Raw genomic sequence first — 14,520 nt, forward strand, 5'->3', positions numbered from 1 at the left:
AAAGGAGTGCTGTGCATATTTAAATCCTCAAGTAAAATTATCTTTAGGCAGCGAGTGGCGGGAGTGGTGGCCAGGGAGAATGGTGCATTAGAAACATGTCATTTATTGTCCACTTTTGGTCGGATCCAGCTGCTTTTGTCTGCTCAGGGCAGGGAGGGGACCCACCTGTGACAGGTGTTTTCATGAACCAGAAGACTCTGCGAATGTCGTCCAGGTTCTTCCACGACTCCGCCAGGTTGTTGAAGCCTTTCAGCCGCATCTCGAGTTCCCTGAGGGGAAGGAACACAATCGACGAGGGAGACAGCTTCGAAATCTAACAATTGCGCCCTGCTTTTCTCCAACAATTGAACCGTGCTTTTCTCCATACGGGGACGCGGGTGGCGCTGTGGGTTAAACCACAGAGTCCCTGCTCCTGCCAACCTAGCAGTTTGAAAGCACGTCAAAGTGCAAGTAGATAAATAGGTACCGCTCTGGCGGGAAGATAAATGGCGTTTCCGTGCACTGCTCTGGTTCGTCAGAAGCGGCTTAGTCATGCTGGCCACATGACTTGGAAGCTGGACGCCGGCTCCCTCGGCCAGTAAAGCGAGATGAGCGCCGCAACCCCAGAGTCGGCCACGACTGGACCTAATGGTCAGGAGTCCCTTTACCTTTTCTCCGTACGAGTCAACCTTATCTTGCATGCCGTGCCCTATTTAATTCCCAGGAAACGCCAGCAGGTGGCGTTACTGAACACAGCCAGGAGGGCGCAGGCATGCATTTGATTGGTCAGAAAATCTGTGATGCTTTATTTAAAGTTGGATCATTAAATGTCTGTGGAAATGGAAGGGATGTATTTATAGGCATCTCTCAGCGGGCAGTTATGCCAGCGTGAACCATCAGAAAGTTTGATATGTGGGGTTCGGCTAGCAAGATGTCTTATTGCCTGTATCTTAATGATAATTTTTTTTTATTCCTAATTATTTACTTATTTGATTTATCAAAAGATCTCAGGGTGGTTCACAAGATAAAAATACAAGATAAAAGCACAAATAAATAAATAGCTAAACCAGAAGAGGCGAAACAACAACCCCTCTCCCGCAAACACATTTAGAAGTCTATAGAACAGTAATCAGCCAAAGCCCTGCATTTTTCGCTAATAAAAATCGTCATCGTTTTTTCATGCACCAATGCAGAAATCATATCGTCCCTTATTTCTGGGGTGAAGAAAAATGAACCCAATTATATTAGAGGCTTTATTTATCTATTGCATTAGTAGCGTCTCCACCCCCATCGTTCTGCCTGGACACTGAGGTTCAGCTCCGAGGGCCTTCTGGCGGTTCCCTCCCTGCGAGAAGCCAAGTTACAGGGAACCAGGCAGAGGGCCTTCTCGGTGGTGGCACCCGCCCTGTGGAACACCCTCCCACCAGATGTCAAAGAGAAGAACAACTACCAGACTTTTAGAAGACATCTGAAGGCTCTTTAGGGAAGCTTTTAATGTTTAATAGAGTATTGTATTTTAGTGTTCTGTTGGGAAACCCAGCCAGATGGGTGGGGGTATAAATAATAAAATAATTATTATTATTATTATTATTATTATTATTATTATTATTATTATTATTATTTCCCCACCTTTTCCTCCATCTCAAGGCAGTATACATGGTTCTCTTCCCACTCCTCATTTAATCTCCATAACAACGCTGTGAGGTAGGTTAGGCTTCACCCAGTAGACTGAGAGGCAGTGACTGGTTTCGGCCTCAGCCCAGTAGACCTGAAGGAGCGTCTCCACCCCCATCGTTCGGCCCGGACACTGAGGTCCAGCTCCGAGGGCCTTCTGGCAGTTCCCTCCCTGCGAGAAGCCAAGTTACAGGGAACCAGGCAGAGGGCCTTCTCGGTGGTGGCCCCCGCCCTGTGGAACGCCCTCCCACCAGATGTCAAAGAGATAAACAACTACCTGACATTTAGAAGACATCTGAAGGCAGCCCTGTTCAGGGAAGTTTTTAATGTGTGACATTTTAATGTATTTTGAATCTTTGTTGGAAGCCGCCCAGAGTGGCTGGGGAAACCCAGCCAGATGGGCGGGGTACAAATAATAAATTATTATTATTATTCACGGCCAAGTGGGGATTTGAACCTGGTCTCTCCCCAGGTCCTAGGATGCAGGTGGCGCTGTGGGTTAAACCACAGAGCCTAGGACTTGCCGATCAGAAGGTCGGCGGTTCGAATCCCCGCGACGGGTTGCTCGGTCCCTGCTCCTGCCAACCCAGCAGTTCGAAAGCACCCCCAAAAAGTGCAAGTAGATAAATAGGTACCACTCTGGCGGGAAGGTAAACGGCGTGTCCGTGTGCTGCTCTGGTTTGCCAGAAGCGGCTTAGTCATGCTGGCCACATGACCCGGAAGCTGTACGCCGGCTCCCTCGGCCAATAAAGTGAGATGAGCACTGCAACCCCAGAGTCGGTCACGACTGGACCTAATGGTCAGGAGTCCTTTTACCTTTACTCTCCCCAGGTCCTAGGCCAGCGCTCTAACCACTACACCACCACCAGGTCTTTAAGTCTGTGGTGTCTAAAACTACACATCTGCATCGTTTTTCTCTCCTCAAAGCAGCCCGGTCTCTCGAACTCACTGCCCAGAGTGTTGGAAATGATGAGGAGAGTGAAGGAGGCACAGAGAACAGGGGCAGGAATTCCTCTTGCTGTTTTGCCACTTGAACCCTGAAACTTTCCTGAAAGGTGGGAGGAAAAAAGCTGCAGGCAGCTCAGCCAAGTCTCCGATTCCAAGCCTCTCTGACCCAGATGGACAGGTTAGGCAAGAGGCGCTGATGGCATCGCTGCTCTCAGGCAGGGCTGCCTGGGCAGTGTGGGTTGAAAAAAGCGGAGGTGCTTTGGGATTGTGAAATGTGGCACTCCTGGGGAACGGGATGGTTTACCTGTTTGCTTGGGATGGGGTGAGGCGGTAGGAAGGAGGCTGCCAACTCCATACCAGCTCAGAGGCCTTGGCATGATCAAAGCACACAATGGGCCGGAGCTCAAACGGCAGTACAGTGGTTCCTTGGTTCTCAAACGCCTTGGTTCCCAAATACCGAAACCCCGGAAGTAAGTGTTCCGGTTTTTGAAAGTTTTTCAGAAGTTGAACGTCCGATGTGGTTGTCAGCTACAGTGGTACCTCGGGTTAAGTACTTAATTCGTTCCGGAGGTCTGTTCTTAACCTGAAACTGTTCTTAACCTGAAGCACCACTTTAACTAATGGGGCCTCCTGCTGCCAATGCGCCGCCGCTGCACAATTTCTGTTGTCATCCTGAAGCAAAGTTCTTAATCTGAAACACTATTTCTGGGTTAGCGGAGTCTGTAACCTGAAGCGTATGTAACCTGAGGTACCACTCTATTGTTTCTGGGGCGCCTGCACCAATCAGAAGCTGCGCTTTGGTTTTCGAACATTTCGGAAGTCAAACGGACTTCCGGAATGGATTAAGTTTGGCGCTTTTGTTTTTGCTATTTATTTTGCGTTTTTGTTTTTGAGGCTTTTTCGGTTCATTTGTTTTTGTGACTGCGTGGAACCCAGTTCAGCTACTGATTGATTGATTGATTGTGTGACTGCGGAAATGGATAAAAGCCCCCCATCCAAACAATGACTATCATCAATGCAGGTAAGATTTTTTATTTTTTTTTATCATCTACAATACTATCTCATTTATTTTATAGTAGAGTACATTGATTATTGCTTTCATTTTATAGATCAGTGGTCTCGTTAGATAGTAAAATTCATGTTAAATTTTTGTTTTAGGGGTTGTTTTTAAAAGTCTGGAACGGATTAATCCGTTTTGCGTTACTTTGTATGGGAAAGCACGCCTTGGTTTTGGAATGCTTTGGTTTTGGAATGGACTTCTGGAACGGATTAATTTTGAGAACCAAGGTACCACTGTATCTGTGCTACAAATCGGTTTCTGGTCCCCATTTTTTTTCTTACTTTAGTTTTTTTAACTAGTGGGGAGCACCTGGAACTGCCCGCGGATCTTTAGAAAACAAGGAATATCGGTATTTTTAAATGGGTAGAGTAATTTGTGAATTTGGACCAGTGGCGCCTCAAATCGGGTGAAGTTAGGTCAACGTCACGGTTTATTCCGCCAAAGGGCGCATGGCAGCTAAATGTCCACGGCTGCCCTGAGAATCCTCATGCCACATTTGGTGGGTATATCTCGATAGGCCGTTGAACCGAGGCAAAAAGTAGGCAGTGCCATGCCAAAGTCATGGTTCTGTCCGCCATCTTGAATCAAAATGGCAGCCAGCATCGAAAACATCATCAAGGAACACCACCCCACCTTGGAAATTATCGTGCTGAGTTTGGAGACAATATCTCGAGAGGCGTCTGAACCTGTGCCAAAAAATGGACGAAGCCACACCGAAAGTGATGTTTCGGTCCGCCATCTTAATTTCATTTTCAGCTTCTGACAAATTTGAGAGTGAAATCACAGCCCCCCTCTCTTTCTCCCCCCCCCCCAAATTATGATAAAATTGAGCTGTGGATCCCACCCCCTGCTCCTGATCCAAGCAAGCCCCACAGACAAAGCAACTCACGATTTGACGGTGCGCATGGCAAACACAGAGGACTTGGTGAACAAGTACTTCGAATTGGAATCCAGATCATCGGTGCTTTTCGCGTCTACGCACCTCGGCCAACCTGGGGCGTACTCCTTCCAGCTGCAGCAAACAAAGAACAGCCCGGGGAGGGGGGTCACCCAGAAGGAAGTCCATCTTTGATCAACTCAGAAGTCAGATATGGTAGGATCCTCGTGGCTCAAAAGTGGAAATTACAGGAGACCCCAACGGTAATGGAGTGGCAGACGAAATTTTTTGAGTATACAGAATTAGCTAAAATGACTTATAAAATTCGAGACCAAAAAGGGACAAAGTTTGAAGAAGAGTGGGGTAAATTTGTTGCATACATAAGAATTAACTGTAGAAGTCTGAAAACTGTAGCAGGGTTAACATAAATCCTGTGATGTGTATAGAAGGTAAATAAGAATGTGCCAGAGAAGATATATATTAAGAAAACCGAAGCAGGGAAGGAAGGAAGTCTGGGCGTGCATTTACGCAGTGTAAATAAGATGACATAAAATGATGACTGTAAAAGATTAAGTTTCATTTATGTTTGTGAAAAATTCAATAAAAAGCATTTTTTTAAAAAAAAAAGTCAGCTGTGGAACTCATTGCCACAGGATATCGAAATGGACTTTTAGCCCTGCTGAGCTAATGGTATGATTCCAAGTCCGCGTGGCAGTTCATTGTGGACTTGGTCCTGTTCGCGTGTGCAAGCTTTCCGCGGTGCTCACGCAACACCGTCTGCCTCAAAATGCCACCCCATCTTATTTATGGAGCAATTACCATTTATATGGAGAACCCAGTAGATTAAAAAACAACAAGCATGGACTCAATAAATCCTGCCAAGGAAAAGCTCTCAAGGAAGGTGAACTCCAGGGCCAGTAAGGGATGCAACGTAGGAGAGAGGTCATGGCTTGTAGAGAGAGTTCTAGGAGCCATAAAGAGAGGCATTGGAGGGCCACATGCGTTTCCCGAGGGCCAGAGGTTCCCTGCCCCCACCTCAGCCTAAAGGGATGTGATCTACTGACCCATAGGATTCCTGCCGTTTCTTTAGCTCTTCCTTGCGATGCTCCACAAGTTGGGGGTTTCCTTTGTCATCGGAAACCGTTTTGGCTGGAGGGACAGAGGTAGGGAGAGAGAGAAAAGGAGACCAGGTAAATGGTAATTAATCTAATGAGCCAAGTGAGAGGGGGGGATACTCTTTGCTAGCAAAGCCCTGCCACTAACATGCTGTAAAGGTAAAGGGAGCCCTGACCATTAGGTCCAGTCGTGTCCGACTCTGGGGTTGCGGCGCTCATCTCGCTTTATTGGCCGAGGGAGCCGGCGTGCAGCTTCCGGGTCATGTGGCCAGCATGACTAAGCCGCTTCTGGTGAACCAGAGCAGCGCATGGAAACGCCGTTTACCTTCCCGCCAGAGCAGTACCTATTTATCTACTTGCACTTTGACGTGCTTTCGCGGGGATTTGAACCGCCGACCTTCTGATCGACAAGTCCTAGGTTCTGTGGTTTAACCCACAGCGCCACCCATGTCCCAACCAGAACTATAGCTAGCAGGCAAATGAGAGGCTTGATCCGGGATGGGAGACTATGTCAATTTTGCTCGGTTTCTCATTTTTCCAGGCTTAAGCTCAGCCCCTCCACATTTCCACACCAGTTTGCAGTTAGAGAAAAAACGCAAGACCTCATGAAAACTCACGCTAATGTGAAATACTCCCTCTTTGCGTATGGTTTGGCCTCGTACGGACATTTCCGCAACGCTGTTTTCTCCGACACGTGCATTTTCGGACACATTGCTTGACTGCATTGCAAAAGCTCAGAGAAGTGCAAATTTCAAAGGGCAGCTGCACATCAGTTTGTACTTAGGAAAGGTCACAATGACAAAAAAATTGCCTTTATGTGCGAATGGGAATGAATTTCTTCCCAGGCTTGAGACATCTTGCTCTCTCTCGCTTTCTCTTGTGCACAAACACACGTTCATAGAATCGTCATGGATTCATCCATGGAAACTGTGTAATTGGAATGGTTGTCTCTGGGCATGTAGAGAGGGCACATCATTCAGGAGTAACTACAGCATGTAGGGATGCTGGTGGCGCTGTGGGTTAAACCACAGAGCCTAGGACTTGCCGATCATAAGGTCGGCGGTTCAAATCCCCGCGACGGGGTGAGTGTTGGATAAAAGCAGCAATGCAAAAGCCAGCTGCAGGTGGCTGGAAAGCAAAACAGGATGTTGCTGTCTGGAGCTGTACTGCTGGGAAAAAGGGGCAGTCTTTTCTCTGTGCTGAGAACCGGATGTTAGCTCAGTGTGTCATCTGACCTGTGCTGGAAGTACAGGGGCGGAGTTGTGACTCTTCTGATGGAGTCTGAAGGGTGCAGTCACGTTTCTATGTACTGCTGAATGACAGGAATAAAAAGTCATGTAAATAGACTCCTGTCTGTCTCATTTCCCCTCCTTGGGGGGGAAAGCTGGAAGAGAGAAGCAGAGGGTGTGTTCTTCTCACGTCTAATGAGGAGAATCGCCGATTTACGACCTAGTCTGCCGGGAGACGCAGACGGAAGGTAAACAAGTGTCTCACTCAGTTCGCCTCGGGGGAGGCCAGTTACCTCTGACTGTGAGCTGAGATACTGACAGTGAGCTCCCGTTGCTTGGTCCCTGCTCCTGCCAACCTAGCAGTTCGAAAGCACATCAAAGTGCAAGTAGATAAATAGGTACCACTCCGGCGGGAAGGTAAATGGTGTTTCTGTGTGCTGCTCTGGTTCACCAGAAGCGTCTTAGTCATGCTGGCCACATGACCCAGAAAAACTGTCTGCGGAAGGGGACAAACGCTGGCTCCCTCGGCCAGTAAAGCGAGATGAGCGCCGCAACCCCAGAGTTGTCTGCGACTGGACTTAACGGTCAGGAGTCCCTTTACCTAGGGGTGTGTGACACAGCTCTCTTCTCCAAGGAGAGGGTTAGGGAGCTCAGGAGGAAGAGCTGAGGGGCACCACCGCCTCTCAGAATGTGCCGCCTGAGGCAGCTACCTCACACTGCCCAATGGTCATGCTGGCCACATGACCCAGAAGCTGTACGCCGGCTCCCTTGGCTAATAAAGCGAGATGAGTGCTGCAACCCCAGAGTCGGTCACGACTGGACCTAATGGTCAGGGGTCCCTTTATAGTTCTGGTTACCATTACCAAGCCAGCGCAGACAAAAGCAACAGTCACAGCTTCTGCAGAATGAAAACCCACAAAGCTTTGGGTCTGCTTGGTTCAGTGAACACCCACCCCCCAATCCCTGTGAAGGGAAAGAGGGGAGCAGTACCTGCCCCCTCCCTCAGGGTCAAGGTGCAGGAGCCCTCCAGCCACTGGTAGGAAGGGAAGTTGTACGTCTCCCCCTTTGGGGTCGTCACCCTGACGAAATTGCAGAACCAGTTGTCCGTCGGGAAGAATAAGTACGGCTCCTTGTGCAGGCGGATCAGATGGATGGGGCCCAGGTCCTGTTCGAACGGCACCTCGTAGTCGTCCACCTGGACACACAAAGGAGAACCTGGTCTGAAAGGGGAGCTTTGGAAGTGCAGTGCACTAGATTGCAAAGGAGGAGAAGAAAAATACAGTGGTGCCCCGCAAGACGAACGCCTCGCAAGACGGAAAACCCGCTAGACGAAAGTGTTTTCCGTTTTGGAGGCGCTTCGCAAAACGAATTTCCCTATGGGCTTCCTTCGCAAGACAAAGCCCATAGGGACAGCGGGGACAGCGGGGAAGCGCAGCGCGTCTTCCCCACTGTCCTTGGACCTCCTCCGAAGGCTGGCGGCGGGGTGGAGAGACCTTCTCCCGCCGCCAGCCTTCGTTTCTCCGCTATCCCGGATGGCTTTTGAAGGCAGGCGGGGGGGAGCAAAGACTTTCACCCCCCGCCGGCCTTCAGAAGAGGTCTTCTGAAGGCCGGCGGGGGGCAAAAGTCTTTGCTCCCCCATGCCTGCCTTCCCGGGGGCTTTTAAATCGCCCCGGACAGGGGAGAAGTCCTCCGCTGTCCGGGGTTTTTTTTAAATGCTGGCGGGTGGCAGCGGAGGTTTTTTAAAATGCTGGGGGTGGGAAGAAAAGCCCTTGTCCCCCCCCCCAGCCTTCAGAAGAGGTCGGGGGACAGACTGTCCCCAGACCTGGTCTGAAGTCGGTTTCCATAGGAACGCATTGATTGATTTTCAATGCATTCCTATGGGAAACCGTGCTTCGCAAGACGAAAAACTCGCAAGAAGAAAAAACTTGCGGAACGAATTAATTTCGTCTTGCGAGGCACCACTGTACAGAGATTCAGTGGTCTCTCAGCTACAGTGGTACCTCGGTTCTCCAACACAATCCGTTCCAGAAGACCGTTCGACTTCCAAAACGTTCGAAAACCGAGGCGCAAAGGGCAGCCTGCAAGTTCAATTGGAAAAATCGAAACCACAACATGCCGCGGAAGCCGTTTGACTGCTGAGGCACGTTCGAAAACGGAAGCAATTACATCTGGGTTTTTTGGCGTTCGAAAACAGAAACGTTCAGCTTCCGAGGCGCTCGAAAACCGAGGTACCACTGTACTGGTTTTGGAAAGCAGGAATTTGGCTAAATCTAAAGAATGAGAGAATCCTTTCTTTCCTGCTTGGTTCCTAGGCCCTTGATGACCTTGATCTGTCCCAAGTTGTCAACATCCCCCTTAAACTGTGGTGAAGTATGCAGGTTAAATAAACCTGGTGGGCCACTAAGGGCCCAAAACGCCACATTTCATTGTGTGGGGGCTACAGAGTAGTGCATGGGTAGGCAAATGAAGGCCCGGGGGCCAGATCCGGCCCAATCGCCTTCTAAATCCGGCCTGCGGACGGTCCCGGAATCAGTGTGTTTTTACATAAGTAGAATGTGTCCTTTTATTTAAAATGCATCTCTGGGTTATTTGTGGAGCATAGGAATTCGTTCATTCCCCCCCCCCAAAAAAAAATACAGTCCGACCCCCCACAAGGTCTGAGGGACAGTGGACCGGCCCGCTGCTGAAAAAGTACTTAGTTTGTACTTAGTTTTTCAGTGGAAGCAGAATTCCTTCCACACCATCACCTCCATCCCACTAAATTGGCGGCGGGGGGGGGGACACACTGTTCCCTGGTTCTCCTCAGGTGCCAAAATATCTTGGACCAATCCTGTGTACATCTCCAAGCCAGCTAATTTATCTCTTCCTGGGATCTTCTGTGTCTCCTCCTCCTCCTGGTCTTGTGGCAAATACCCTTAACCGTAATCTAGAGCAAAGAGCATCCCTGCCCATTTGGGAAAAGGACATGTGAGGACGAGAAGTTGGTCAACAGCTCTTCCTTACTCTATGTAGGCCAGCCCTTGCAAACGAGGCCACTGAATTTGTAGCCCGAAGATTTGGGACAGATGAAGTCCTCCTCCGCCCACTTCGACTGTGGAACTCCCTGCCACCAGCCTAGATGGCTTGGAAAGAGGATTAGGGAAATTCTTGGAGGAGGAGAGGGCTGCCGATGGCTACTGGCCACGAGGGCTGTGCTCTGCTGCCAATGCTGGAGGCAGCGAAGTTTCGAAAGACGAGTTGCCGGTAACCACAAGCGGGGAGAGTTTTGCTCCCATGCTCGGATCCTCCTTGCTGGTTGGATGCCGGCCGAGATGGACCTTGGCCTGATCCAACAGGCTCTTCTTATTTTCTTATGGCCCACGCATGCCTAAGCTGAGTTACCCGTCGGTGGCCTAGAAGTCACAAAAGACCACCCATTTCTGCAGCACCCTCTCCCACTCTAATAACCACCCAAGGAAAATCTTTAGGGGTTCTGGAGAGAGAGAGTTGGATAGTTCTACCTCACTTTCAAATCGGAACCAGTGAAGGCGGTGAAGGTCCTGTGTGAGTGCCTGGAGGCGGTTGGAGGATGGATGGCGGCTAATGGATTGAGGTTGAATCCTGACAAGACAGAAGTACTGTTTTTGGGGGACAGGGGGCGGGCAGGTGTGGGGGACTCCCTGGTCCTGAATGGGGTAACTGTGCCCCTGAAGGACCAGGTGCGCAGCCTGGGAGGCATTCTAGACTCACAGCTGTCCATGGAGGTGCAGGTCAATTCTGTGTCCAGGGCAGCTGTCTACCAGCTCCATCTGGTACGCAGGATGTGACCCTCCCTGCCTGCGGACTGCCTCACAAGAGTGGCGCATGCTCTGGTTATCTCCCGCTTGCACTACTGCAATGCGCTCTACCTTTGAAGGTGACCCGGAAACTACAACTAATCCAGAATTCGGCAGCTAGACTGGCGATGGCCGCCGAGACCACATAGCACCGGTCCTGAAAGACCTACATTGACCTCCAGTACGTTTCTGACCTCAATTCAAAGTGTTGGTGCTGACCTTGAAAGCCCCAAACAGCTCAGGATACCTGAAGGAGCGTCTCCACACCCATCATTCTGCCCAGACACTGAGGTCCAGCTCTGAGGGCCTTCTGGCAGTTCCCTCATTGCGAGAAGCAAAGCTACAGGGAACCAGGCAGAGGGCCTTCTTGGTGGTGGCGCCCGCCCTGTGGAACGCCCTCCCACCTACCTGACATTTAGAAAACATCCGAAGGGAAGTTTTTAATGTGTGACCTTTTAATGTATTTTTAATCTTTGTTGGAAGCCACCCAGAGTGGGATGCACGGGGTACAAATAATTTATTATTATTATTATTATTATTATTATTATTATTATTATTATTAGTGTAGGGTTTACTCCTGAGCTCAATGTCCCACAAGGTCAATGTGCCTGGCTCTTTATGGGGAGCAAGAGGTGCGGTCCCTGCTCCCTCAGAGTTTACAATCTCACTTTTAATACCAGTGAGGTGGCAGAGGAGGGGGAAACAGCGAGGGAATCAGGGAGAAAAAAGGACTTAATACTTGAGATGTGCGTGGCGTTTTAGGCTCAGTGGCAGGAGGTCAAGGAGGGCAGGGTGTGCGGGTGTTGTGGCAAAGACTTCATTGCAAAGGAGGGTAAGGCATAAAAATTATTATTATAATTATAAGGCAGAGTGTTCTCGCACTCAGGACCCGTTTGCGGCTTCCCTTGGGGGGAATCTGGTTGGCCACTGTGAGAACAGGAGTCTGGACTAGGCTCCTGAGATACAACATTGGGGCTCTTCTGATGGTGTTATATTTTATCTCTCCCCCCCCCCCCCGCCCCAGTTTTTGAAAGTTGTGCCCCGGGCTTTTACATTCTTGCATCAAAAGGGACGCTGTTAAATCTTGCAGACACAACTTCAGCCAATAATGTTAATTGCCAAATCTAGAAGTTAACTTGCCAGGGCAGGTGTGGTAGCGGCAGCGGGAACAGTCTGTGCAATGCTGGGTGTCTATGAGACCCAGGAAGGTCCATCAGGGCCAAGACTGGTCCTTTTCTCTTTTAAAATTATTACAGTACTAGAATGGCAATTGTTCTATGAAACAAAGAAGCTGACTCAGGCTGTGGCCAGTGGCCATTTTCTTTCCCCCAAAATGCCTGGCAGTCCTGAAATAATAATAATAATAATAATAATAATAATAATAATAATAATATATTATTATTATTATCCTGCCCATCTGGCTGGGTTCCCCCAGCCACTCTGGGCGGCTTCCAACAAAAGATTAACAATACAATAAAACGTCAGACATTAAAAACGTCCCTAAACAGGGCTGCCTTCAGATGTCTTCTAAACGTCAGGTGGTTGTTTATTTCCTTGACATCTGATGGGAGGGTGTTCCACAGGCCCTCGGAGCTGGACCTCAGTGCCTGGGCTGGACAATGGGGGTGGAGACGCTCCTTCAGGTATCCTGTGCTGTTTAGGGCTTTCAAGGTCAGCACCAACACTTTGAAGTGTGCTCGGAAACGTACTGGGAGCCAATGAAGGCGGAGTCAGGAACATTATGGGAAAATTAAAGAAGTTTGGGTGATTTGAGGCTTGGCCAGTTCTGCTTGGCAGTTGATTCTAGCAAAAAGTGAGTGAGTGAGAGAGAGAGATGGAGTGAGTGAGTGAGAGAGAGAGATGGAGGAAAGAAGGAAGGGAGGGAGGGAGGGAGGGAGGGAGGGAGGAAGAAGAGGGAGGGAGGGGGAGAGAGAGAGGGGGAGGGAGAGAGGGAGGAAGAAAGGGAGGAAGGAAGGGACGGAGGGAGGGAGGGAGGAAGGGAGGGCGAGAGAGGGAGGGAGGGAGGGGAGATAAAGAGAGAGAGGGAGGGAAGGAGGGAGGGAAGGAGGGAGGGAGGGAGGGAGGGAGAGGGAGAGGGAGGGAGGGAGAAAGGGAGGGAGGGAGCGAGAGAGGGAGGGAGGGAGTTGGAGGGAGGGAGAGAGGGAGGGAGGGAGGGAGGGAGAGAGTGGGAGGGGGAGAGAGAGAGGAGGGAGAGAGGGAGAGGGAGGAAGAAAGGGAGGAAGGAAGGGAGGGAGGGAGGGAGGGCGAGAGAGGGAGGGAGGGAGGGGGAGAGAAAGAGAGAGAGAGAGGGAGGGAGAAAGGGAGGGAGAGAGAGCGGGAGGGAGGGAGGGAGGGGGAGAGAGAGAGAGGGAGAGAAGGAGGGAGAGAGGGAGGGAGAAAGGGAGGGAGGGGAGAGAGAGAGAGAGAGAGGGAGAGAAGGAGGGAGGGAGGGAGAGAGAGGGAGAGAGAGGGAAGGAGGGAGGGAGAGAGAGAGAGAGGGAGGAAGGGAGGGAGGGGGAGAGAGAGAGAGAGAGAGAGAGAGAGACTTCCACTGCTTGCTAAGTTTACTGGCACTGGTGAGCCTGCAGGGATCTGGTTTCAGGCACCAGGCCCCTTGGCAGACCAACTCCGTGTTACAAAGATGTCTGCAAATGGGACCTGAAGCCTGGGCACATCGGCCCTCACCATGTGGGAATCCCCTGCAGTCAACCAACAGGAGACAACCAGCCAGGTTGTGCACCCACAGACTGGGAGAGGAATGACCTCTGGGCAAAGTGCCGAGAGAAGAAACAGCGTGGTGCATCTGCAGCAGCGCAACCGGACGCCTTCGCCTGCCCCAGCTGCAACAAAACATGTCTCTCCCATATCGGTCACGTCAGCCCCAGCAGGCGCCGCGACTCCCAACCGGTTTGACATCACACTCCCTCCACCAAATGACACTTTGGCCAAGTCTCCCCCAAGCATGGCGTTTGCAGCTTCTTTCCTACAACCTCCTCCCGTTGAGACCTAGAAGCGACAGCGTATGTCACCCCAAAACAAGAAGCAACCACTCGCCCACTTACCCCACCCCCCGGGCAGTGAGGAGCGTTCACCTGAGACGCCCCCAGCCCTGAGAGGACACCCAGTTTGCCACCTTAACCCCCCCCTCCAGCCCTGATCTCCTCCATTCTTGGTACTCACAGCCCCACGGACAAAATCTCTGCCCTGGTGGTCCAGGTGATGTTTGGAGCTCTCCCCACGAGCCCCCACCAGAGTGATGGAGACGCTGCTGTAGGTGCCAGCCAACAGGATGTCTCCGGTGGCCACTTGGACCTTGTAAGCAGCCATTTGGGAAGAGGCGAGACGAGGCTCCGATTGCACGGGGTTTGTGCAGTGCCGGTGCCGAGGCAGGTATGAACAGCCTCGCCTGCTCCTCCTCAAGGGCTGTTGCACCCACAAATACCCCGCCTCCTCTCTCAACCCTCCTCCAGAGCCGTTTAGGCCACAGGCAGCAGCTGCTGCGATGGGAAGGGTGTGGCTCAGATCAGATTCCCCGGGTCTCGGCTGCAAAAGTTCTGCTGTGGCCACTTCTGGGCTCGGTGGCGACAATAAGACAGATTTGCTCCCAGAACGAAATGCAGAAAGACCAACGCAGAGACCGCACAGGCTGATTGTGTAACTGTTTCATAACTTTCTGGCTCATTGGGACATCGCTGCATCCCTGCAAACACACACAAGCAACTTGTTGCATGAAACTCGCTGGCTTAGATGAGCGCAGCAGGAGCAAAATGAATATTGCAATACATTTTCACATGATTGTCGCTGTTGCTGTCACAGAACTGTA

The 14,520-nt window shown here is 50.7% G+C and overlaps 1 protein-coding gene across 1 annotated transcript in view; it reads right to left on the reverse strand.

The window, feature by feature from the left end:
- The window catches only part of LOC114582617 (hydroperoxide isomerase ALOXE3-like), a 34,671-nt gene extending 20,411 nt beyond the window's left edge, over positions 1–14,260 (reverse strand). The window contains exons 1-5 of the mRNA XM_028703778.2: positions 13,878–14,260; positions 7,873–8,077; positions 5,603–5,687; positions 4,551–4,673; positions 166–269 (exon numbers count right to left, since the gene is read on the reverse strand). Of these exons, the coding sequence (XP_028559611.2) occupies positions 166–269; positions 4,551–4,673; positions 5,603–5,687; positions 7,873–8,077; positions 13,878–14,024 (664 nt within the window). The 5' untranslated portion in view covers positions 14,025–14,260. The remainder of the gene's footprint in view (positions 1–165; positions 270–4,550; positions 4,674–5,602; positions 5,688–7,872; positions 8,078–13,877) is intronic.
- Between the last annotated feature and the right edge of the window lie 260 nt (positions 14,261–14,520).

Source organism: Podarcis muralis, chromosome 13 (assembly GCF_964188315.1).
Source record: "Podarcis muralis chromosome 13, rPodMur119.hap1.1, whole genome shotgun sequence".
Taxonomy (NCBI): Eukaryota; Metazoa; Chordata; class Lepidosauria; order Squamata; family Lacertidae; genus Podarcis; species Podarcis muralis.